At 40.6% G+C, this 23243-nt stretch overlaps 2 protein-coding genes across 6 annotated transcripts in view; both read left to right on the plus strand.

Annotated features, from left to right (window-relative positions):
- The window catches only part of Mgat2 (alpha-1,6-mannosyl-glycoprotein 2-beta-N-acetylglucosaminyltransferase), a 392506-nt gene that overhangs the window by 76240 nt on the left and 293023 nt on the right, over nt 1-23243 (plus strand). The window lies entirely within an intron of this gene.
- Nucleotides 169-14186, plus strand: LOC135699803 (uncharacterized). The gene is made up of 2 exons (XM_065220150.1): nt 169-554; nt 13435-14186. Exon 2 carries the CDS (start codon nt 13543-13545, stop codon nt 14143-14145), a length of 603 nt encoding a protein of 200 aa, XP_065076222.1. The 5' UTR covers nt 169-554; nt 13435-13542; the 3' UTR covers nt 14146-14186.

Consider the following 23243-nt stretch of genomic DNA (forward strand, 5'->3'; position numbering starts at 1 on the left):
AATTTCGTTCAAATTAACGGGGGTCCACAGTTTATGTAACTTGTGGATCATGCACGACTTATTATCATGTATACTGGAATTTCAACCAAGCCTGGGATAATGTCTTTAGTATCGGAATATCTCTCATCAGATCATGCATGACCTATTGCCATGTTCTAGATGTTATAGGCAAGGTTGCAAAGACTCATTTCAGCTAAAATAATGTTTTTCGGAATAATAAAACCAAAAGATGGTATGATGGCATGTTTTACTTGTAACTTACAAGAAGAGGTTACAAAGTATGCGTTGGAAACATAAAACCTGTAAATTTTGCTTTCTATGAGTCACAATCAGCGATTTGCTGATCGCTGAGTGAGTGAGTGAGTGAGTGAGTGAGTTTGTGAAAAATCGCTGATTGTGACTCTCATGAAGTGAAATAAACAGGTTTAATATGTCAAACACATTCTTTGCAACCTCTTCTTGTATCCTACCAATTCAAAATTTGATCATGGCATCTAATTATTTCATAATTTAGAAAAACATTGTTTTAGCTGAAATGAGTCTTTGCAACCTTGGTTATAGGTTCTCCAAATCGTACCGGGTTCAGTTGATTTGTTCTACTAGATCAACCTAGACTAGGACTATGTCTCTAGTATCGAAATATGTCCAAACAGATTCATTGTACTATGTGGATCATGAACGACTTATTGCCTTGTATACCGGATATTGTAGGTTCTCCAAATCATTCCGGAGTTCAGCTAATTTGTTCTACTAGATCAACCACAAATGTCTGTAGTTAGCCTCCTAAAAGCCTTGAATCGAGTCTGGTCCAGTGAAGATCTCCCTACTGCCCGATTCCGATCCCCAAAGGTGTAGGAAACACAAACGAAGCCAGTAACTTCCGCTCAATCTCGCTAACGAGTTGTTTGGACAAAACCATGGAACGAATGGTGAATCATCGGCTCATCGCGCACTTAGAGGAAAACGGTAATTTGCGCCACAGACAACAGGCAATGGCTGTGGAATCGGGCCACCCTCTCACTAATCAGGAAAGCATTTTCCGTGCTGGAAAAACTACCCAACAAGTGCAACGGCTTTCGCATTTGAAAAAAAAAAAACTTGTAACTGTCCAACATAGACCTTGGCACAAACGGAAATCCTCAATCGATTGGACAATCAAAGTGAAAGTCAAAGCAGGACAGACGCCTCAGTTAGCAAGGAAAGCTTTCCGTGAGCTATTAGTTCAGAAAAATACCAACAGCACAATCGGTGGTACACAGATGTTTGGCTGATGGGAAAGTTGGCTCCGGTGTAATTGGTCCTACACAGATAAAAATTCTGAATTTTAATTGTGATGTAAACATTCATTCACGTAAACTTGTATTTCATCTCACACAACCGAGCAACTTGTAAACAATGTTGTTTACAAAGATGGGCTTTTGTATACAATATATGCTACATTGCATGAAATGTGTCAGAACTTTATATGATATATAATGTAAACGTATATGATATGTGACGCTCCATTTATGTGTATTATATTGAACAGAAATTTACACTACTTTTTCGAACTGTGTACAACTAGAATTGAAGCTGGTATTTCTAATCAATGTTCTGTTTTCACCGCCGAAGCTGCATTATTGTTATGGGCAACTCGTGAAGTAAATGGCAAATCCGTTATATTTAGCGACTCTACTAGTTGCCTACAAGCACTAGAAGCACGAAAGTCCAAGAACACGTGCGTTCAAGCCATCAAGAAGAAGGCAGAAGGAAAGGATATTTGCTATTGGTTGGATTCCCGGTCACTAGAAATGACCGACGGTGACAGAGCAGTAAATAAAGGTTGACAGCTAGAGAAAGGTACAAACCAATGTTTAAGCTACAAGCTAAAAATCTTGTTAATAAAGCATTAAAAAATGATCCAGCACACGATATTATTGAATGGAGTAAAAGTGAAATATGGAAAACACATCAGTCAACATGGGACGGATCAGCAAGGAATATTACTAGGATTATGAAACCAACAGTTAGTGGATGGATGGACCAGATGGACAGAAGAGACCAAATAGTTCTGCCGAGTATGTGTTACGAGGCTTCGACTTGGAAACACCTGGCTAACAAAACACCATTTGTTTGAAAGGAAACCACAAGAAGTTTGAGAGATGAACTAGCCTACGGCTAAAAATCTCTAAAATAAAGGTTGAAAAAAAAACAAGAAGTTTGCAATACCTGTAACACCAAACAGTTCATCATATACTAATCGGCTGTCAAACGAAGTGGGTTTCACGCTATTTTGAATCTACCCAGTAACTATGTAAATGGCACCCAGTCTTGTAGCCAGTAAGGAGTTGTCAAAATCTTGGTAAACAATCTTTGTTCTGATGAGTAGAATCTACCCAGATTCTGGGTAAATGGTTCTAAGTGAAAATTTCCCAAACTTAGACATGGTTTGTTGTGCTGCCAGTGAAATGATTACTGTTCAAAATATACAATTCTGACGCTAAAAATGTTACAGCTACGGAACTGTTTGGATTGCGAGTGCTACCAGCAGCTATAGTTAGTAAGTATATTGTTAGTTTCTGAACTTTAAACTTTCTTATATTTATAGGTTATAAAGATATTCCGTGCCGCTTTTCTTGATGACAAATCTTTGTTGTTGTTCTTATTTAAAAACTTATTTAAAATCAAATATCAATAAATGGTTAGCATTTGTAATGATATCCTTATTTGGGAATTGCAATGCCTTATTCCATAGTTATACATTTTTTCGACAATCATTAACAGGTTAGATAAACCGAGAGATGAGCTATAGTCAGGTGAGGTTATGTTTGATAGAGCTGCTGCAGCGGTCATATCAACAAATTTCTATTAAATGAGTAAAGTTTACCCAGTTATCAAATGTCAACATCTGAGTAACCGTTACCCAGTTTGTGTCGCAAGTACGTTTACCCAGATTTGGGTAAATGCATGTTTACCCATTTTTGGATAGGTTCAGTTTTGACCGAACTGGGTAGACTCTACTCATTTTTGGGTAGTTTTCAAGTAGCGTGTTCCGCGACGACGTAGAATTTGTATTAAGAAATAATTGGGCTGCCGAAGTGAAAGTACTAAGTTTTTTGAAAAAATTAGAATGTATAAGAAAATTTTCAATGTAGGGGAATTTACGTATTCTCGGCAACCTAAGCAGCGACCTTCTTTCTATAGCCTTTTTCTCTATGGAACGCACACATATGCAGTATTGGTTTGTTTACAATCTTTTGCTGCCAGCTGCTCTAACAATTTCAGTCGAAAGAATTGCCAAAAACTGTTTTGAAACGCTTTTACAAAGCTCCAATCTTCTCTAGTGAGAGCGAGTATTGTCGGCAACCAGTTTTTCTTCGGCAACCGTTCCATTTGAACTGCATGTAAATCTGCTGTTCTATTATCGGCAACTCGAAATCAGCTACAATTTGTAGTGCGTGTGTTTCATTTCAAGAAAACCCTGCTAGATTGCTTTTTCTCAGTGGTAAAAATATAGCCAAATTGAAGCTGAAAGCATAAAGAATAGTTTGCATGCATTCAGCGAAGTGTTTTCATAAGAAAATCCAGTGAAAATAGTGTTTCAATTTATGTTGCCGAAAATAGTCTGTCATGCCGAAGCCGTCTCCCTGTTTATTTTGTGAATTATTAAATATATATAAAAATCTTAAACTTTCAGCGACGAATGCCCATGAAGGGTAAAGTCTCTTTAAAAAAAATGTATGTGGTATCGAAATATGTCCAAACAGATATATAGTGGCTATGTGGATCATGCACGACCTATTGCCATGTATACCAGACGTTCAGATGGTTTGTTCTACTAGATCAGCAAAGACTGGGACAATAATGTTAAATAAAGTAGGTAAAATATACTAAGTTATTTATTTCACGTATCAGCCTCGCTAATTAAAGGATAAACTTGCACCTTATTGAAAACCATTGCTGCAATACTTATTGAATTGCCGTGAATTTAGCGTAAAACAGCAACTAAATAGGGAACCCATAATGGGCCAATTGACCCTACCTACAAATTGGTTCAGATGTGCTGGCGCGGAAAACGAAAAACATCGAGAAACACTCGAAAAAAACAGTGCAATCAAAAGTGAGTTCCGATTCGTCAATAATGACCATTAAAAACAACAGTTCGAAAATTGTTGGTTGCTTGGTTGACGATGGACTTTGCTTTCCCGTTTCCTCTTTTTTCTCGGCGCTTTTTTTTTCAACGAGCGCTCGGTGAGGAAAGCCATTAAAAAAAATAAGTGACCACTTTGTGCCGATTAATCAACTGGTTCTCTCACTTCTTACGCTCTCTCCCTCCCATCTCTTGCTTGCTCTCTCTCTCTCTATATGTGATGTGCCTGTGATGGTTCGTTGGTCGGTATAATGATCGGTTGTACCGGATTAAATAAAGTGATGCATTTGTCATGTGATTTATGGGACATTTCTGCCGATGATTTGCGGTTCCCGAACTCGTTGTTGGATTAAATGAATGGGAAGCAATAAAGATAAGCACAAATTGGCATTTAATGTTGGAAAATTGGAACTTTGGTGGGGTAAAGCGGCAGTGAAATGGGATAGGAAACCGTACACCAAAACTAATGGATATTAAATAATGTGGCATACACAGCTCAAGGTCACCAACTTTTTTGGACTGTCGGAAAAGTCTGTGGTGATAATTTCAGCTCCTGTGCTGTGAACAGCTAGTTATTGTAATTCAATTTGAATTTTAATTAATTTTTACCCGATTTTGTCAGCACATTTTTGAAAATCTAATGGTCTATGAAACTCATGCGCTTTTTCAGTGACCTAATTGCACCAAAGTACACATGAAACAGATTTGGAATTACGGCTATGTAAAATTGTTGATAGATAAAAGTGTGATGCGCAAGCCCCTCCGACAAAATAGGACAGTTACTATATTTTCCTGAAAGAAGTAAATTTTCTACTGGTTTGCGAGAAATAAAGGAAAATACATTATGTATAAGGCTGCCATAAGAGACCGTCCACACGGAGCAAATAAAAAGCTTGCAATATTAATGAAATGCTGTTGATTTAATGCAATTTTCCAGCCACAATAAAAGCGCAAATGAAATTTATGATACCTCTAAATATAACGATTTACTGTATGGAAACCAAATAAAAACCAAAACGAATTACTGAAAGCCCGCGTTAATTTATGCAAATCCTTTTTGCACACAAAATCCAAATACTGCGCAGAGCCGTGACGGAATGGCAATAACCCAAATTGTTTTAATTTTTACACTACTTCCTCCCGGTGTTTTCCCGGTCACCCGGTCATAAACCTTCGATAATTCAGAAAGCACCCTTCCTCCCAACAAGCACTTCTCTAGATACTCAGCCCGGCCGCAGTCGATCGAACCAAATGTGTTATTTTCCACTTTCCCTCGTCTCGGCACATGCGGTCGCATTTTTTCCTATACAATTCATACCATTCACAAAGCACGGAGCGGACCCCCCCCCCCATCATGAGAGGTCAGGTCAGGTTCCAGTGAAACAACCTGCGGACGCACCGTTTTTCGCATCGTTAAGCAGTCGTCTGCTCTGATGGTTCGACCCAATGACCATTCGGGTCAATGCTGTGCTTTGGTGTGATGGAAGCCGCGAGCTCCGGACGCGCGGTTGTCTCAGTTTAACGGCGGTTGCGTTTTGGAGCAATGGAATTGTTTTGGATTTTGGTGCTTTTGTGCGAAGTAGGTACCCATGCAATGACTTAATTACAGAACGAAATTTCTATTTACTAGGGTTTTCAATGTTAATTCAAAATCCGGAGAAATCTAAAATCCAAATTGAGCATCGTATTGCAATATGGGACAATCCAAATTTACGATGAAATCTTGATGTATTATTTAGAGTGCAATTTAAATCTTCGCATTATTGATTCAAAAAAAAATAAGTCCGACTTCCATTTGCATATAATTCAAGCTGAACATTGCATTAGGTCCTAAGTAACATTGATCGATTCTCTTCGTCGACTTTCTCTTTTGCTTATAACTTTAGCACATAATTGTTTCTTGTTGTGTTTGTCTTATTATTGGCTGGATAAAAGCTTCTTTATCGATCTGTGTGCTGAAACTACCTGAGAATGTCTTAACATGGCCGTGGGGATACAAAGAGAAAGTTGATGAAGAGAGTCTGTCAATGTTACTTAGGACCTAATGCAATGTTCAGCTTGAATTCATGTCACACGGAGGCATAGAAGAAATGTAAACGTCCAGCACAGACACGAAGTCGACCAATTTCTTCCTCCTCTTCCATTCAATGAATAATTATGCCTGTTCCGGGGCATCTACCGAGCACAAATCATTTCGACCTCAGAAACATTGTCCAATGATTCATCGCAGTTTTTTTTTCGTCAATGCATAATTCTCATTATTTATTGCGTTACGAGACGACAATGACGGCTATCACTAATCGTCTTATCAAATTATTTGCCGCTAATGAGGCATCGTCTGAAGATTTCAGGCAAAAAAATAACACAAATAAAAATCAATAAATAAATAGCCGGTGCCGGTGGTGTAGTGGTAAGCGTGACTGCTTTCTTACCCCAATGGGCCTGGGTTCAATCCCAGCCGACGTCGGTGGGATTTTTCTGAGGCATAATAATCTCTGATCACGTCTTCCTTCGGAAGGGAAGTAAAGCCGTTGGTCCCGGCCTATGTGTGTTGAATGGGTGCGATACGATGTCAATTATACAAGGTCTGGCTCCAACCGGCTTATTGGTATTAGTGAAATGTGAAAATGTCTAGTGGTGGTCGTATTTCTAGCAATGTTTATCTTTTTACACGAAACAGCTGTTTTCTGTGACGACACGTCTGCTAATCGCAGTATGGAATGTTCGCTTGCTCAGCAATGTTTACAACATTTTTGCTTCTAACACTAGCAAGCTGCCTGTTGTTCCAGACCTTGTATGATTGACATCGGGTGCGATATTCTAAGCAGGTGTGGAAGCTGCCTCCCTGCAAATTCGATTGCCGTCAATAGATGGCAATCGATGTCCGTCGGTGATGGGCACTAGATTGCGGAACAGAGACCGACGTTAAATAAAGGAAAGTAAAAAATCAATAAACCCCCTTATGTGAATAAGAAGGGAACGCTACTTCCAATCCAACTTCCAGTTCGACTATTATCGCTTATCGCAACAACAGCAACAGCTCATCATAACAATCATCTACTCGCACGCACACACACACATAAAGCAGATTGACACGATGATCGCAATAATTTATGCAATGACGGAAACGAGACATCTATACAGAAGGGGGGCTGGGGGGTTTAGAAAACAAACAGAAGACATTGTGGTATTGGAAACAAACAAAAAAATGAATGACAGTTTTGAATTGATTGCCATCAATCGATGAATTCTCGATGAACATTTCAAATAGTCCTATCTGCTTTGATCGATTCTCTTCATCGACTTTCTCTTTTCATAACCACTGCTATGCAAACAGATTTCGCGCTAATTCTACCACATAGTTTGATAAAGGAGGTTCTTATCTAGCGTACAAAACGTCAAATACAACAGGGAAAGGTTTTACAGCTTAGTTATTAACGAAAGAGAAAGTCGATGAAGAGAATCGATCAAAGCAGATAGGACCATTTGAAATGTTCATCGAGAATTCATCGATTGATGGCAATCAATTCAAAACTGTCATTCATTTTTTTGTTTGTTATCAATCGATGAATTCTATGAATTTATTATACCGTAGAGCACCGGTAAGTAGACCGTTTTAAATCTGAATAGGGTAAAGAACTATTTTGGCCTAGTCGCCCATTTTGGGCCTATCGAGCAGAAAACTTCAAATAAATCCATGATGTCAGAGTTAACAAGGCAATTAGGCGTTTGGTACGATACTTTAATTAATAAGCTACGGAACGAAGTCAATGAGAACGCGTGATATGAAGGTTTCCACCAATTATTCCCAAAAACCAAAAGAAGCACTCGGACCGAATCAATTTGTATCTTCATCCGATAGGCCGAATTGAATTCATTGGCGTTTCAATGCGTTAGGCCGAGTTTAGAATCCATAGGCCGAGTTTGGCGTCAAGAAGCAGTGTTAGACTTTTGATAATATCTCAAAGATTGGTTTCTCTTTATCAAATCTTACGGTACGTACGGAAACGTAAATAAATTTGGAAGCCATCAGTAATAATAACATTCCGTTTGGTGCTAAACTGCGCTATATTAAGAAAGACTAAATGCGGGTTGTGCTTAATAGGCCGGAAATGGGGTAGTTAACACTACTTCCTATAATTTGAAATCTGCACGACGTGCAAACTTAAAAAAAATAGTAAAACGTCATTTAGCATAAGGAATGAAGTAAAGTGAAATACAGTGCTCTCCTGATTTTGTTTGCTCCCGATTTTGTCTACCCCCGATTTTGTCTACACCCGATTTTGTCAGCCTAAAGATTTTGCTGAACTTTTTTGATTTTTAAGCAAGAATTCTTAAGCATTTCGCTCCAAATGACTCCAATTTGTCGCAACAATTACAGAGGTAACTCAAATAAACCTCCAGCTGTATCGAGTCTCTCCCGATAAAGGTAACTAGGTGGCGGATAGAGCTGGATGGCTGCAATACAAGTTATGGGCAGATACCCCATTCAAGAAGAAGGTTTCGTGATCGCCAAAATTAACGGAATAATCATTTGCAGTTTCTACCGAGGGAGGTGACTCTATCTACGATGCAGGAAAAATTGTGTTTTGCTGTGGTTAGCAGCGTGCACGCTGAGTAGATATGAAGAAGATTGATGACGATTTTGAAGATTTCCTGCAAAAAGATGATGCGGGATGCAAATAGATGCGAGAAATCAAAGAAGATTTTTCGAAGTTTGATTCGCTAGTGTGAGATTTTTGAGCATCTAGAATTGAGATTTAGATGTGTCCGCCCCACTCGGGTAGGGAAAGACTTCCCCTATCCGATGGTTATATGCGTCTGCGTGGGCGTGCCTTGAGTTCCTAGGAATCATCGATAGAAGTCATTGTTTACAAAAGCTGTTACGCCCTAATTCCAGCTCTATCTAGATATGGAAAATCAATGTGCGTAAACAGGAGAGGGTCAGTAAATTTATCGTCTCTTTCGTTCTCCAGCTGATTAAATGGATGACGGAGTTTGACGTCACACTCCTTCAACCGTGTAAACAGCGGGAGAACGAAAGTGATGACAAACGCAATGAGCTTTACACATTTATATCATAGAGGTAACTTTAAGACCACTGGGTCCCGAAGAAAATCATTATTATTTTTGGCTCACTCAGTACTAGAACAACGGTCCCAAGCAGTCCCAAGCTATTTCACTCACCCCTGCATGTTCTGCATGAATCCACACACCCCTGATGATATCTGTCAAACTTTCATAGCGAATCAAAACAAACATAGTGTAGTAATAGAATTTCAACTAGAATAGGGTACGTTAATCGTTTGCTTGGGACCAATAGGCTACTAAAGTGGTGAGCCAATTTAAAATCGTTAGTTTCGTATTGATTGTTGTTTATATCTCATTGATGGATTTTAAGTAAAGGGCGAACACGAAATTATTGCGACACCGAAAATGTCATGCCAATTTTCTTATAATGTTTAGAATCAAACCAAAATTTTAGGGTAGTTTTATACATATATTTACTTCAAAAATCAAAAGAAAAGTTATCGATGGAGCCTTGAGTGTAAAATTGAACGCATTTTCGCTCGATGCCCTCCATCAAAGTCTTTACAGTGTCATCCGGTACCAGTTTCTCAGTTTTTTTTTCCATTTTCTTAACATGTCCTTCTCGTCTTTGACTGTCTTCTTGCTCTTCCGAAGTTCCCGCTTCATTATTGCCCAGTACTGCTCCACCGGGCGCAGCTCCGGACAGTTTGGCGGATTCATGTCCTTTGGAACAAAATGGACAGAATTGGCCTCATACCACTCCAGGACACTTTTAGAATAGTGGCATGATGCCAAATCTGGCCAAAATAGCGGAGCTTCGTCGTGCTGCTGCAAGAACGGCAAAAGGCGCTTCTCGAGGCACTCAGATTTGTAGATCTCGCCATTTACTGTGCCCTTTGTCACGAAAGGCTCACTCCTCAGTCCGCAAGAGCAGATGGCCTGCCAAATGAGATATTTGGAGGCGAACTTCGACATTTTCTTCTTCTTAAATTTGTCGTCCACATCGAACTTGCTCTTGCCGGTGAAAAACCCCAACCCCGGAATTTGCTTAAAATCGGCTTTTATATACGTTTCGTCGTCCATCACACAGCAGCCATATTTTGTCAGCATCTTCTCGTAGAGCTTCCGTGCCCGAGTTTTAGCCGTCGATTGTTGCCGCTCATCGCGGTGTGGGAAGTTCTGTACCTTGTATGTATGTAGTCCAGCTCTCTTCTTTGCATTCTGGACGTAGCTCTGCGACATGCCGATCTTTTTAGCCAAATCACGGCTTGAGACGTTGGGATTTGCTTTAATCATCCGCTTCACCTTTCCCTCCGTCTTTTTGTTCTCCGGTCCCAGTTTTCTTCCAGCTCCTTTGCCGTGGTCCAACGTCAACCGCTCCTGGAACCGCTTCAACACTATGGAGACGGTTGAATGGCGAATGTTCATCATTTTTCCCAACTGCCGGTGCGACAGGTCAGGAAATTCCAGGTGTTTGGAAAGAATTTGTTCTCTCCACTCGCGTTGGTTCACCTCCATTTTCGTTGAATCGAAAAACACGACTTCGAGTTTGACAGCATGTACACAATACACATCAATGAGAAAGTATGCAAAATTTGGTTGATTTTTACCCAATGGTAAAAAAGTTATGCCCTGTTGAATGTGTCGCAATAATTTCGTGTTCGCCCTTTAGACCAATTTGACTGCACATTCCGCCCCTGGGTGAGCCAAGAGTTTCGTCAAATTGACGTTTGATTCTTTGTTTACAAATGCAGATACGGCTATTTGAAATTTAATCTGTAATTCCAATACAATTGCAAAGGATTCCTGAGAATAATTTTAAGGGAATTCCGTGAATAATTTAAAGGGCATAACGAAGAGAATTTGTAGAGAACTTCATGAAAATATCCTAAAAAAATTCAAAAGAATTAAGAGGTGAACTTCAAGAGAATTCTGAACAAATTTTGAAGAAATTCTGATGTGAATTTTTTGAGTCATTCAAAAAAGGAAGCTTCAATTAATTTAAAGAAAAAAGCTTTAAAGTTCAATGAAAATCTAACAAAGCATTTCATGATTTCTTTGAAATGATATGCAGAGATTTTCTGGACTGTTTTAAAGAAATTTTCAAGGGACTCCTAGAGAAAATTTCAAACTAATTTTAGAAGAATTCTGAAATAAAGACTGTACTCGAAAAAAAATGCAACAGACAAAAAGATCACCAGATATTTTTGAAACTCTCAGGGAATAAATAAACACAAACTTGCAAACTTGGTTTATTAAACCTCCTCTCCTAGGCTAAGTGCCCACACCTTGGACTTAACGCTACCCGTCAAATCCTGTGCAACACTTGCGCCATCTTTCTTACACACTTTCATCCACTCTTTCTTCAAATCCTTGTCGGTTTTGAAGACCTTCCCTGTTTTCCGGAGCTTGGCTTTCATAATAGCTCAAATTTTTTTCTATTGGGCTATGTTCTGGCGGATTTGCCTCCTTTAGCACAAAAATAACATCGTTGGCTTCGTACCACTCCATCACCCGTTTCGCGTAATGGCAGATCCGGCCAAAATAGAGTGTCACCTTCGTGGGACCGAAGAAAGGACAGCAGGCGCTTTTGGAGGCATTCTTATTTATATATTTAGCCGTTGATGGTACCGGTCGTTATGTACTTCTTGGCAAATTTGTCGACCTTCTTCTTCCGGAACTTCTTCATTTCGGCTGCACCAACCATTCGCGGTACAGCTTCCTGGTGCGAGATTTGGCCACCGTATGCTGTTTATTGGTTCGGTTAGGCGCCTTCCTTACCTTGAAGACATGAAGTCCGGCCCGCTTCATTATTTGCTGGACGAACCAGACGGAAGAATTGACCTTTTTGGCCACGTCCCGAATCGAAAGCGCTTGAAGTAATCCCTCACCTTCCTTGCGTTCACGGGGTCCGTGGTCTTTGCTTTTCTTAAGTGCCATCCATTGACGGCAATCGAATGTGCAGGAAGGCAGCTTGTGGCCTCCCTTAGCTCAGTTGGTAAAGGCGCAGCTACAAAGCAAGACCATGGTGGAGGTGGCTGGGTTCAATTCCCGCTCCGGTCTATGAATTTTTCGGGTTGGAAAATTTCTCGACTTCCCTGGGCATATAAGTATGATTGAACTTGCCACACAATTATACCAATGCAAAAATGGTACAGGCATCGAAAGCTCTCAATTAATAACTGTGGAAGTGCATCTAGAACACTAAGTTGAGAGCACGCAATAAGCTAATATGCGATATGCAATAAGCTTGAAATGCGAAGAAGAAGAAGAAGAAGAAGGAAGGCAGCTTCCACACCTGCGTAGGATATCGTACCCATTCAACACACATGGGCCGAGACCAACGGCTTTACTTCCCTTCCGAAGGAAGACGTGACCAAAGATTTTTATGCCTCAGAAAAATCCCACCGACCTCGGCTGGGATTGAACCCAGACCCATTGGAGTGTGAAGAAAGCAGTCACGCTTACCACTACACCACCGGCGCCGGCGGAAGCCATCTCGATAATCACTTAACATATTATGACGAGATTTTTCACATCTAAACATTACACTCTAAAGTAGTTTTACTGAAAATTTCATAATTTTTTACCCAAGTAATTCACAAAAGAACATGTTGTATTTTTTCGAGTACAATCTTTAACATCTGTGAAAGGAAATAATTCACTTTCCTTTCGACGGAAGATGTAATATTGAAGCCATATTCACTGGGGTGAGAAAGCAGTCACGCTTATCACTCATCAACCGGTGGTTTCAAAATAAGGCTCTTGTTTTTTTTCACTAATGAAAGGGGCGTCATTTCCAAAGACTGTCAAGGGTGTAGTAAAGGGTGTCCACGATGAAATTGCCACACTATGAAATTGCTCTAACTTTTTAACCGTTGGGTAGAATTTAATGAAAATTTGGGTGGATTTAGTTCATAGTGCATTATTTACATCCTGCAAGTTTTAAAGTTCTGTGATCAAAACTCGCGGAAATGGAGTCGAAAGAACAGCTCGTGCGTTATAAAATCTTGCGCATTCATCACGAGAACAAGGATCTCTCGCATCGTTCCATCGCTAAAACGTTGGGAATCGCGAATTCCACGGTGTCGCGAGTGATTAAGCGGTTCGAGGAACGGTTGACCACCGATCGGAAGCCCAGAAGTGAAGGAAAAAGTATTCCGTACAACACCAAAAATCACAACCGCGTAGTTGGGGCCTTCAACCGAAATCCGAACGCCTCCGTTAGGGATGTGGCTAAGAAGCTGCACCTAAGCCAAAGTTTTGTCGAGAAGGCCAAAACTAAGGCTGGGCTTCGAAAGTTCAAGGTACAAAAGGCCCCTAATCGCGACGAGAAGCAGAACAAGTCCGCCAAAACCCGTGCCAGGAAGTTGTACCTCAACATGCTGACGAAAGTTGAATGCTGCATCATGGACGACGAAACATATGTGAAGGCCGACTTCAAACAGATCCCCGGCAACCTGTTTTTCACGGCCAAGGATAAGTTCAGCGTTCCGGAGCATGTCCGCACTCAGAAGATGTCCAAATTTGCGAAGAAATTCCTGGTTTGGCAAGCCATCTGCACGTGCGGGAAGCGGAGTGCACCTTTCGTGACCCAGGACACGATGAACGGACAGGTGTACATAAAAGAGTGCCTCCAGAAGCGGCTGCTTCCTCTCCTGAAGGCCCACAACGTCCCAACAATCTTCTGGCCTGATTTGGCCTCATGCCACTACTCCAAGGACGTGCTGAAGTGGTATGCGGACAATAAGGTCAATTTCGTGCCGAAAATGTTCAACCCTCCCAACACTCCGGAGCTCCGCCCCATCGAGAAGTACTGGGCGATTATGAAGCAGCATCTTCTTAAACGACCTAAGGTAGTGAAGACAGTCGAGGAACTGAAGAAAGTATGGGTTTACATGCAAAAAACGGTTGATTCACAGGTTGTGCAGAATCTTATGGCCGGGGTTAAGGCCAAGGTGCGGGCATTTGCGTATGGACTGTAAATAAAATACGAGTAAAATGGTAAAATGAAGTTTAATAGTTATTTCTCAATCCCTGAAAATTTGATGGCAATCGGATGAAAACTCGAATTTTGCGAATCAATTTTGTGTGTGGCAATTTCATCGTGGACACCCTTTAAACCATCACCATGCCTCTGCCCCCGTAACAGCTTCTGTATTACTTTATGATTTATGGAAAACTTACCACTTTTTTCTGTAAGTACACCCAACAGACTTGTATTTTCCTAATAATAACATTACTTATACATGACATAATATAATTCTAAATGTGTCAGAAATGCATTTCACAACATTAAAAGTAATATAACAATCAACTGTACAGCAGTTTCTATATTCATAACCAAGAGGGTAGCCGCCTCAACTGGACATCGTCACAGTCATGGTTGAGGTACCAACCACCAAGGGAAAAACCGAGATTGTAGTTGCTCGGCTTATTTTCCTGGTGATGCTCCTGAGGTACCTCCTCCTGAGATCGCCTCATTAGTCCAATATTGCAGAGAATACAACAAGTCGTTCATCATTGGCTGTGATGCAAATGCGCATCATACCTTGTGGGGTAGTGCGGACATCAACAGTCGAGGTGAGTGCCTTTTGGAATTTCTCTCATCTTATAATGTAGACATATGCAACAAAGGAAATGAACCTACTTTTTCAAATGCCATTAGACAGAAATGTTTAGACTTGACATTTTGCAACACTGCAATTTCTGAGAAGATTCGAAATTGGCGTGTGTCAGATGAAATCTCACTTTCTGATCATAAACACATTATGTTTGAATGGGGTGGAGGTGATTTACCACCTTCTGCATTTAGAGATCCTAGGAAAACAAACTAGGATCAATATGCACAGTGCTTAGATTCTTAGACAAACGACGTAAATATTGATTCGATACAACAATTGAAATCATTTTCTGAAAAGGTAAACGAAAAAATTATCAATCTGGAAAATCAACGGTTACTGCTCTCCATACTTTGGTAACTAAAATCGAAAAATCACTTTCAGTTAAAGAAATTGCACTTTGTTCTTTCTTGGATATTGAAGGAGCTTTCGACAACGCATCCTATTTTTCTATGGTTGACACCATGAAGAAAAGGAACTACACGTACATCGTTAACTGGATTCATACTATGCTTGCAAAAAGAAAAGTCTTTTCTGGGCTGGGAAGCTCATCTATAACAGTAAAGGCAACAAAAGGCTGTCCTCAAGGAGGAGTCCTTTCACCACTAATGTGGTCTTTAGTTGTAGACGATCTTCTAAGAAGCCTAGAGGCGAAAGGTTTCGAAGTTGTGGGCTTTGCGGATGATATAGTCATCGTATTTAGAGGAAAGTTTGACGCTATCATTTCAGAAAGAATGTAGTAATCGTTCCTTTTACTAGAAAGAGGAAGTTCAACCTAAAGGAGTTCAAGCTTGGAGGAGAACAGATCCATCTTAGTGAACAGGTCAAATACCTAGGAGTTATATTCAATGCAAGATGAATTGAAATGCTCATATTGATTCTGTGATCAACAAAGCAGCCAGTTCCCTGTGGTTATGCTCCAAAACTGTTGGTAGAAAATGGTTCAAAACCAACAATGACAATGTGGATTTACACATCAGCAATCCGTCCAAAAGTAACTTATGCTTCGTTAGTGTGGTGGCCAAAAACAAGGGGGGAGAGGTAGCTCATCGATTCTTCCGGTTCGCCTCCTAGCATCGTGCTATAAGGTACCAGGCGATAACCAGGGTAGTTGATCGATAGCTCGATGACGTCATTTCGTTGACGTATGCAATGGGAAATTCTCATAGCAGGCATTGACGATGGGACGTTGTCGAGTTGTTGAATAGCAACTATCGTGGTAACTCACCGATTACCTGTCGATCTGCTAAATTTGGAAAGACGTCTGCATTGAATTGTCTCATATAATAATATTCCGCCCACTATATCACAAGAAATTGCGAGTAGCTGAGTGGAATGGAGATAAGTTAAGCATTGGGTACAGGACCAAGTCTCCCCTGGGTGGTGCCAAAAGATGAGCGCAATATAATCATCAAGTTGCCATAAGGCACGGAATGAGACTATTGCATGGCTGGGTAGTCAAAGTCTTCCATTCGTTAGTCATTTCAGGTGGATTAGAACAGGTTTAGGTGGGCGCTGGCCAGATTTGGATTTTTTAGATGTAATCCTGGATAGGACCCTGTCATTGAACGTCGCGTGAAAGTGGAACTTAATGAAGGCCTAAGTACTTTTTCGTAGTTTTTAGTTTTCGGATTTGAAAGATCGTCGGTTACAGTGGCCTGCTTACTGAGCAGAAAAACGCTGTCCCAGGTCTTTACATATCAAAGAGATTTATGGTAAAATCGCTAGTGTATCGTGTATTTTGCGAAACTCGTTGTTGTCGTTGGTTCCGGGTTTGAATGGATACACAAATTTGAGCAACGGTATTATGTGATATGAGGGGCTCGGTGGCCTTAGAGCAACCGTTTTTGCTTACTGAGCAGAACATCATGAGTCTAATCTCAGGCCCATCCACATTCAAGATTCGTCAATCGTTTTATTTGTTAATATGACTACATGGTAATAACAGCACTCGGTGATTAAAAAGGTGCTCGTCTGAGTTGGTTGGAAATGCTAACATGAAGCTTTAGTGTGATGATTTATTAGCTAGGGAATGATCTTTAGAAGAGTGTAGGTGGATAGTTCCGTTAGAGTACGGCAGTATGAAAATTGAATAGAAGTTGAAAATGAGCGAAGGGCCATTAAAGCGACAGTTTTCAAGATAGACGCACATTTTTGCCTAGCCCGTACGATGTACGCGGGGACTTGAAGTATGTCTCCAAGTCCACAGGCAAAAATGTGCGTCCCTCTTGTTGCTCATAAACTGACTGCGGCTGTGGAATAGTTCTAGCGACGTTTTCATCACTACCTAAAGCCCCACGTCGCGAGAGCATTTCCAGTCGATGGTGTGTTATAATGCAGTTCTTCTTTACCCAACTATTGTGTTGCTCCTCTCGTCATGACCAACGTGATCATCTCAGAGAGAAAGCAGTAGGGTGGTTGTTGCGTGCTGTACCATCATCAGCATTGTTGACGGCTACTCCCGCCTTGAGTTGTTACATTCAAAGTGTTTTTTATGTTACTTCATACGCGAAGTTAACGATTTTCAGAACTGCAAACCCAACCCTCTTATCCAACATCCCAGTGATTCCTCGTGGAAGTGCAGAGGTGTTCTCGGCTTCCATCAAAGCGAGTGTCATGTCAACACAATCCTTCCCATTCCTTTCTTGACCTGTGTTCGGGCGCGGCCGGCGCTGGTATTGCCTAATTTAAGATCACCAGTTTTTACACATTGAGGATGATTGCTAGTCCCAAGCATTGTCTATTGGTTCTCTGTGTAATTACAGCTGATTTGGCAGTAACAGAGTAGCAACCGTGGGCGGTCAATCAAGCTCAAGCTCAAGCTCAAGCTCAAGCTCAAGCTCAAGTTAGTGTGGTGGCCAAAAACAAAAGAGGCTACCTCACAGAGGAAGCTGACAAAACTACAACGTCTAGCATGTATTGCTATAACGGGTACGATGCGCAGCAACCCATCAAAAGCGTTGGATGCAATTCTAAATCTACTGCCCTTGCATGAATACGTGCAACTAGAAGCGGAAAGAAGTGCACTAAGGCTCAAAAGGTCTAAAAAAAGTCATGCCTGGTGACCTGGTTGATCACCTAATCATTTTACAATACTTCCAAAAAGGACCAGTTATGAGTATGAATGGGACTGGATGAAACCAGAGGACAATTATGACACTCCCTTCAACGTATGTGAAATGTTGCGTTCGAATTGGGAAGTCGGTGGCGTTCGTCAAGGCTCAATCATATTTTTCACAGATGGCTCAAAAATTGGAACACAAACAGGTGCAGGAATCTTTGGCCCTGGTACAAATATTTCAGTAGCGATGGGACATTTTCAACGGCGCCGGTGGTGTAGTGGTAAGCGTGATTACCTCTCACCCCAGCAGGCCTGGGTTCAGTCCCAGTCGACGCCGCCGGGATGTTCTGAGGCATAGCATCTCTGATCACGCCTTCCTTCGGATGGGAAGTAAAGCCGTTGGTCCCCGGTTCATGAGTTGATGGGTCGATAGGTAGGGTCCAGGTGTGGGAGCTGCCTTCCTGGCACGTCGGTAGCATTGGTGCTCAGCACGGAAAACAAGATCGACGGAAAAAACAAACCAAAGGAAAAAAAAAAAAAAAAAAATGGGACATTTTCCAACAGTGTTTCAAGCGAAAATCGTGGCCATACTTGAATGTGTAAGTGTTCGCTTAACCCTTTGTCTGTACCTTGGGGTCAATTTGACCCCAGGCCACTTTGATAGGCTGTAACTTTTTTATTTGACAATGGATTTTTCTAATTCTTTCACGACTAGGCGCATCCACCGGAGCTCTGTAATACTCGATAAAATTTAGTTAAAAAAACTTAAAAAAATATTTGTTGGATAACATTTATTAAAATACTTACGTAGTCTGTACCTTGGTGTCAATTTGACCCCAAATTTAAATTGCCGTATCTTCACGAATTTTCAATGGATTTCTAAAATTTTAAATGTTTTGCATAGGTAATTTAGTGGACTTTCCGTTACTATTATCAATTTTTGTTTAGGGGTTGGTATCTCGGGGGGAGGGGTCATTACAAAAATATACCCCTGAAATGGCATATTTTGATGTTAGCAACGTTTGTATCACGAGATCCCAACCATATAGGATGTTGCTTCTTTCTGTAAAGATGTTCAAAAATACAAGGTCTTCAAAACTATGGATAGTGTATGACAGAATTCACTCACTAGATGGCGCTAAAATGAAAATGATGAAGTTGCGCCATCGTAAATAAACATTATATAACGTTATCTACAGATCCTGCACATACAGATATGGTTCCATTCTTCAGCAAAGTTGTTCTGATGGACTAGACCTATCTTCAGGACTAGAGTTTAGTTCAGAATTCACTCACCAGGCAGCGCTAGTGTGAAATCAATTATGAATTGTTTGCCTTAGCTCAACACACGGCCTAGATAGAAAGTTTTCGTCTTGGGTAAAGTTATTCAGATGGAAAAGATCTCTCCTAAGGTAAAAAGTTTAGTTCAAAATGCACTCACCAGGCAGCGCTAATGTGACATTCATTTTAAATTGTTTGCGCTAACTTAACGTTTAGACAAGCTAGAATGTTCTCGTCTTCGGCAAAGTTGTTCATATGGACAAGTCCTATCATATGGTAAATAATTTAGATCAAAGTTAACTCACCAGGCGGCGCTAGTGTGGCATTACTTTTTCATTGTTTGCCCTAACTTAACATATGGATTAGATAGAAGGTTCCCGTCTTCGGCAAAGTTGTTCAGATGAACTGGACCTATCTTCAGAATTAGAGTTTAGTTCAGAAAACACTTACCAAGTTGCACCAGTGTGATATTAATTTTAAACTGTTTTGTTAACCTATCAGATAAACAAGACCTATTTTGTGGTAAAAAAAAGTTCGGCACAGGATTCTCTCACCAGGTGGTGTTCGTGTGACATTAATTTAGAATGTTTTGCCCTGACTTAACATCTTAACTAGATTGAAAGCTTCCAACTTATGCAAAGTTGTTCAGATAGATTCTATGGTAAACAGATTAGCTAAGAATTTACTCATCAGTTTTCACTGTTGCTTCACATTGTTTCGAGTTTTTTGGTTTCACTGGACAGTTTGCCTAGATGGAAGTTTTTTGATTTCGACCAAGTTCTTAAGATGAACTAAAACAAATATATAGTAATCCTCATAGTTTAGAATTCATTTCCCAGGGATCACTAAAGCGTCATTGTGTTTAGATTTTCTGCATTAATTTTATATTTTAAGTAATAAGAATATCGCTCTCTTCAGCAATATCAGCATTCAGAAATTTAAAAAAGTAAAGAATATAAGCAGCAATACATGCTACGTCCATCATATTGAAGAACGCAGTCATTGGCCATCTATTTGACTTTCTCCGACAGGTGTACGTTGAAACAAGTTTGTCCATATTGTCTACTCCACCTTTAGTCTTGTTGTAGTCCAATATTATTGTCGGCTTGTTTCTCTGTGTCATATCCGTTTCGTTTGTGTGCTGCATTCTGGACAGTAAAATCACGTTTTTACCTTTCTTCGAAACGTAACTTACCAGCGTTAGTTGTCTATCGAAACAAAAAAGACTCGATTTTTTTACCTTTCTTTGACATTCAACATCTCTCGAGGAAGGTTGGCTTGTTTTTGCAAATTGTCCCAAGGAGAGTTGTTGTGCGTTGAGCCGCTGTGTCACGAAAATGAAAAGTGGACGCAGGCCTTGTTTTCTCTGCTGAGATCCCTCTAGTTGGAGCAGCTAGAGTGTGTTTCGTGGTTGATAGGGGTTTACGCTGCTGTGTGGAACGAAAGGCGAGAGTGCTGTTTTTAACGCCTGTTGAAGATATAGTGGCAGCATATCTATGGAGCTCTTAGAAATCTTCGTGATTAACGTGATATCATGGATTTCTTGGTAACATACCGGGTGATATCATTCCTTTATTTTTTCTTAACTTTCATTCCATTATTATATGAAACATTAAATGTTGTGGACAGGACGGATCACCAGGACACCCGATTGACGCGAAATGGATGGGGAGAGTCGAAATGCCAACTCCCTGTCGTTTACATTTCGTGAAAAGAAGGTGGGCTCTTCTCTCCCACTCATTAGGACATCCTCCTGTTGGATGGCCTGTTTTTTGACCGGTTGTATGATCCTGTTGTTGGAAGGAGATTCTCATTTATTCCGTGTATGCAAGTGGGCGATGTTGCTCACGGATTCACCCAAACCGTTTTTGGCCCTTCATACAATGGCAGGTTGAATACAATTAGAAGCTTCGGCATTCTTCAGCTGCTAGATGGACGAAGGCAGTGCAAAGCGGCTGCTTTTCAACTTCGCCAGCTGACCAGCTTCACCGGTGTGGAGAACATTAAGTTGGCCAGATGGTCGTTCACCAGCATTTTGTCGTTGGATAGCGAACGGACCTTCAGGGCACCCTTGATGTGGGAGGTTGCCTTCCGTTTTTTTGGAGTGCTACTGTCCATGACGTCGATTTCCTGTGTCAAACGGTCCTGTTGGTGCATCCGTACTGATATGCATTAGATAATGCTGGTAAAATGTAAAGAATGCGTTATTTTTTGTTTTGTAATAGGGATCGTGGCGTCATTTTCAAGCAATTGAGGCCAATTGATTTTTTTTTTTTGCGTTTTCTGTAATGGCGTCGTTTTGAAACGATTGAGGCATATTTAGCATTTTTTTAGGCATTGGCATCGTTTTGAAACGATTTGGGCAGATTTTGCGTTTTCTGTAATGGCGTCGTTTTGAAACGATTAAGGCAGGCTTGGTAGTTTTTTTTCTCGCAATGGCGTCGTCTTGAGACGAATAAGGCAGATTTGGCGTCGTTTATAAACGAATCAACCGGTTCTAGCAGTTTCCATTATTATTATTTTTGCGGTGCGTGAAGGCTACGGTTATTCTAAACCGATTGATATTAGCGTGGCCCCTTTATGATAGAAAATCAAATGAGTTTATGGAAGATTCCATATGGCTTAGTTAAATCTGGCAGGATCGCCAATGTGCAACTTACCTTGTGAAGAGCTGGTCCGAAAGTGAGTGGAGAGTTGCCCGTGTGTGTTTATGATGCGTTGCCATAGATACCTCTGTTTACCAGCACACATGGCTTGCTGACTCGTTAAGCGTCAAGTTAAGACCTGCTTACACTAGCGCTAATATATGCCACACAATTTATACATCGCTCTTAGATTTTTCTGGAACACATCCCATATTTTTCGCAAGGCAGCTAGTTTGTCTTCGGCTAGTCTGACTTTTCTTGTACGCAAATCATCAAACCTTAAGAACCGTAGCAATTGTTGGAATCGCATCAATGACATAGTTGCTCTGAATATAGGGCGATTATCATTTTTCCACAAATCTGGTAATTCCTCATCCCACGATTTACATGCTCCAGCATAAATTAGCAATCCCAAAAATGCATAAATTTCCTTAGAATCTTTCCATTTTCTATAAGATCCACCAGGATTATTTCTGAAAAAACTACAAGCTTTCCTGTTAGTTTCACAGACGACGATTTTTACAATATTGTCATCAATGAACAGTTTAAAGGCATCAACCACATTCAACTTACAGATAATCCCCGTTTCTCACGTGTTATCACATCAGTGGGAGGTTGTGTGTTTGGAATAACACTCCACAAACGACCATTTTTTCCCACAAACATGTTACCTACATCCGGTTCCATAACGTCTGCATCTTCTTCGTCATCGGAAGACATTTCCTCGTCATGGTCAATACTTTCTTCATACGTCAAAATCAGAGAAGTCACCATCAACGTTATCTTCGATTTCCGCGTCCATTATGCTAATTGAAATACAAATCAAATATCCTTCAATAATAATAAATATAACGGCGCCGGTGGTGTTAGCGTGATTACCTCTCACCCCAGCAGGCCTGGGTTCAATCCCAGTCGGCGCCGCCGGGATGTTCTGAGGCATAACATCTCTGATCACGCCTTCCTTCGGATGGGAAGTAAAGCCGTTGGTCCCCGGTTCATGAGTTGATGGGTCGATAGGTAGGGTCTAGGTGTGGGAGCTGCCTTCCTGGCACGTCGGTAGCATTGGTGCTCAGCACGGAAAACAAGATCGACGGAAAAAACAAACCAAAGGAAAAAAAAAAAAAAATAATAATAAATAAAAGTATCACTTACTCAATCATCCAAGAGTATGGTATAATCGAATGGTAATTGAGAATGAAAAACTCACTTCGCATTAACCAATTTGTAGACCTATTTTCGTTAGTATTGGTTTATAGTACCATATATGCACAAAACAGTTCATAATTACAGATTATGTACAGAAAAAAAGCAAAAAGCAAAAAAACAAGCACGGGAACAGACCTATGAGCTTGCTTTCGTCTGACTATTTTTCGATATGCTTGAGATAAAGAAAAGCTTCAAAAACGTATTGCGCAGTTAATCTTGAATCCCCCCGATAGCGCGGTGGTTGATGCCGTCCATCCACCGTACCTTCT

The sequence above is a fragment of the Ochlerotatus camptorhynchus genome, unplaced genomic scaffold (assembly GCF_037179485.1).
Source record: "Ochlerotatus camptorhynchus isolate MF236.1 unplaced genomic scaffold, CSIRO-AGI_Acam_v1.1 ptg000116l, whole genome shotgun sequence".
In the NCBI taxonomy this organism is placed as follows: Eukaryota; Metazoa; Arthropoda; class Insecta; order Diptera; family Culicidae; genus Ochlerotatus; species Ochlerotatus camptorhynchus.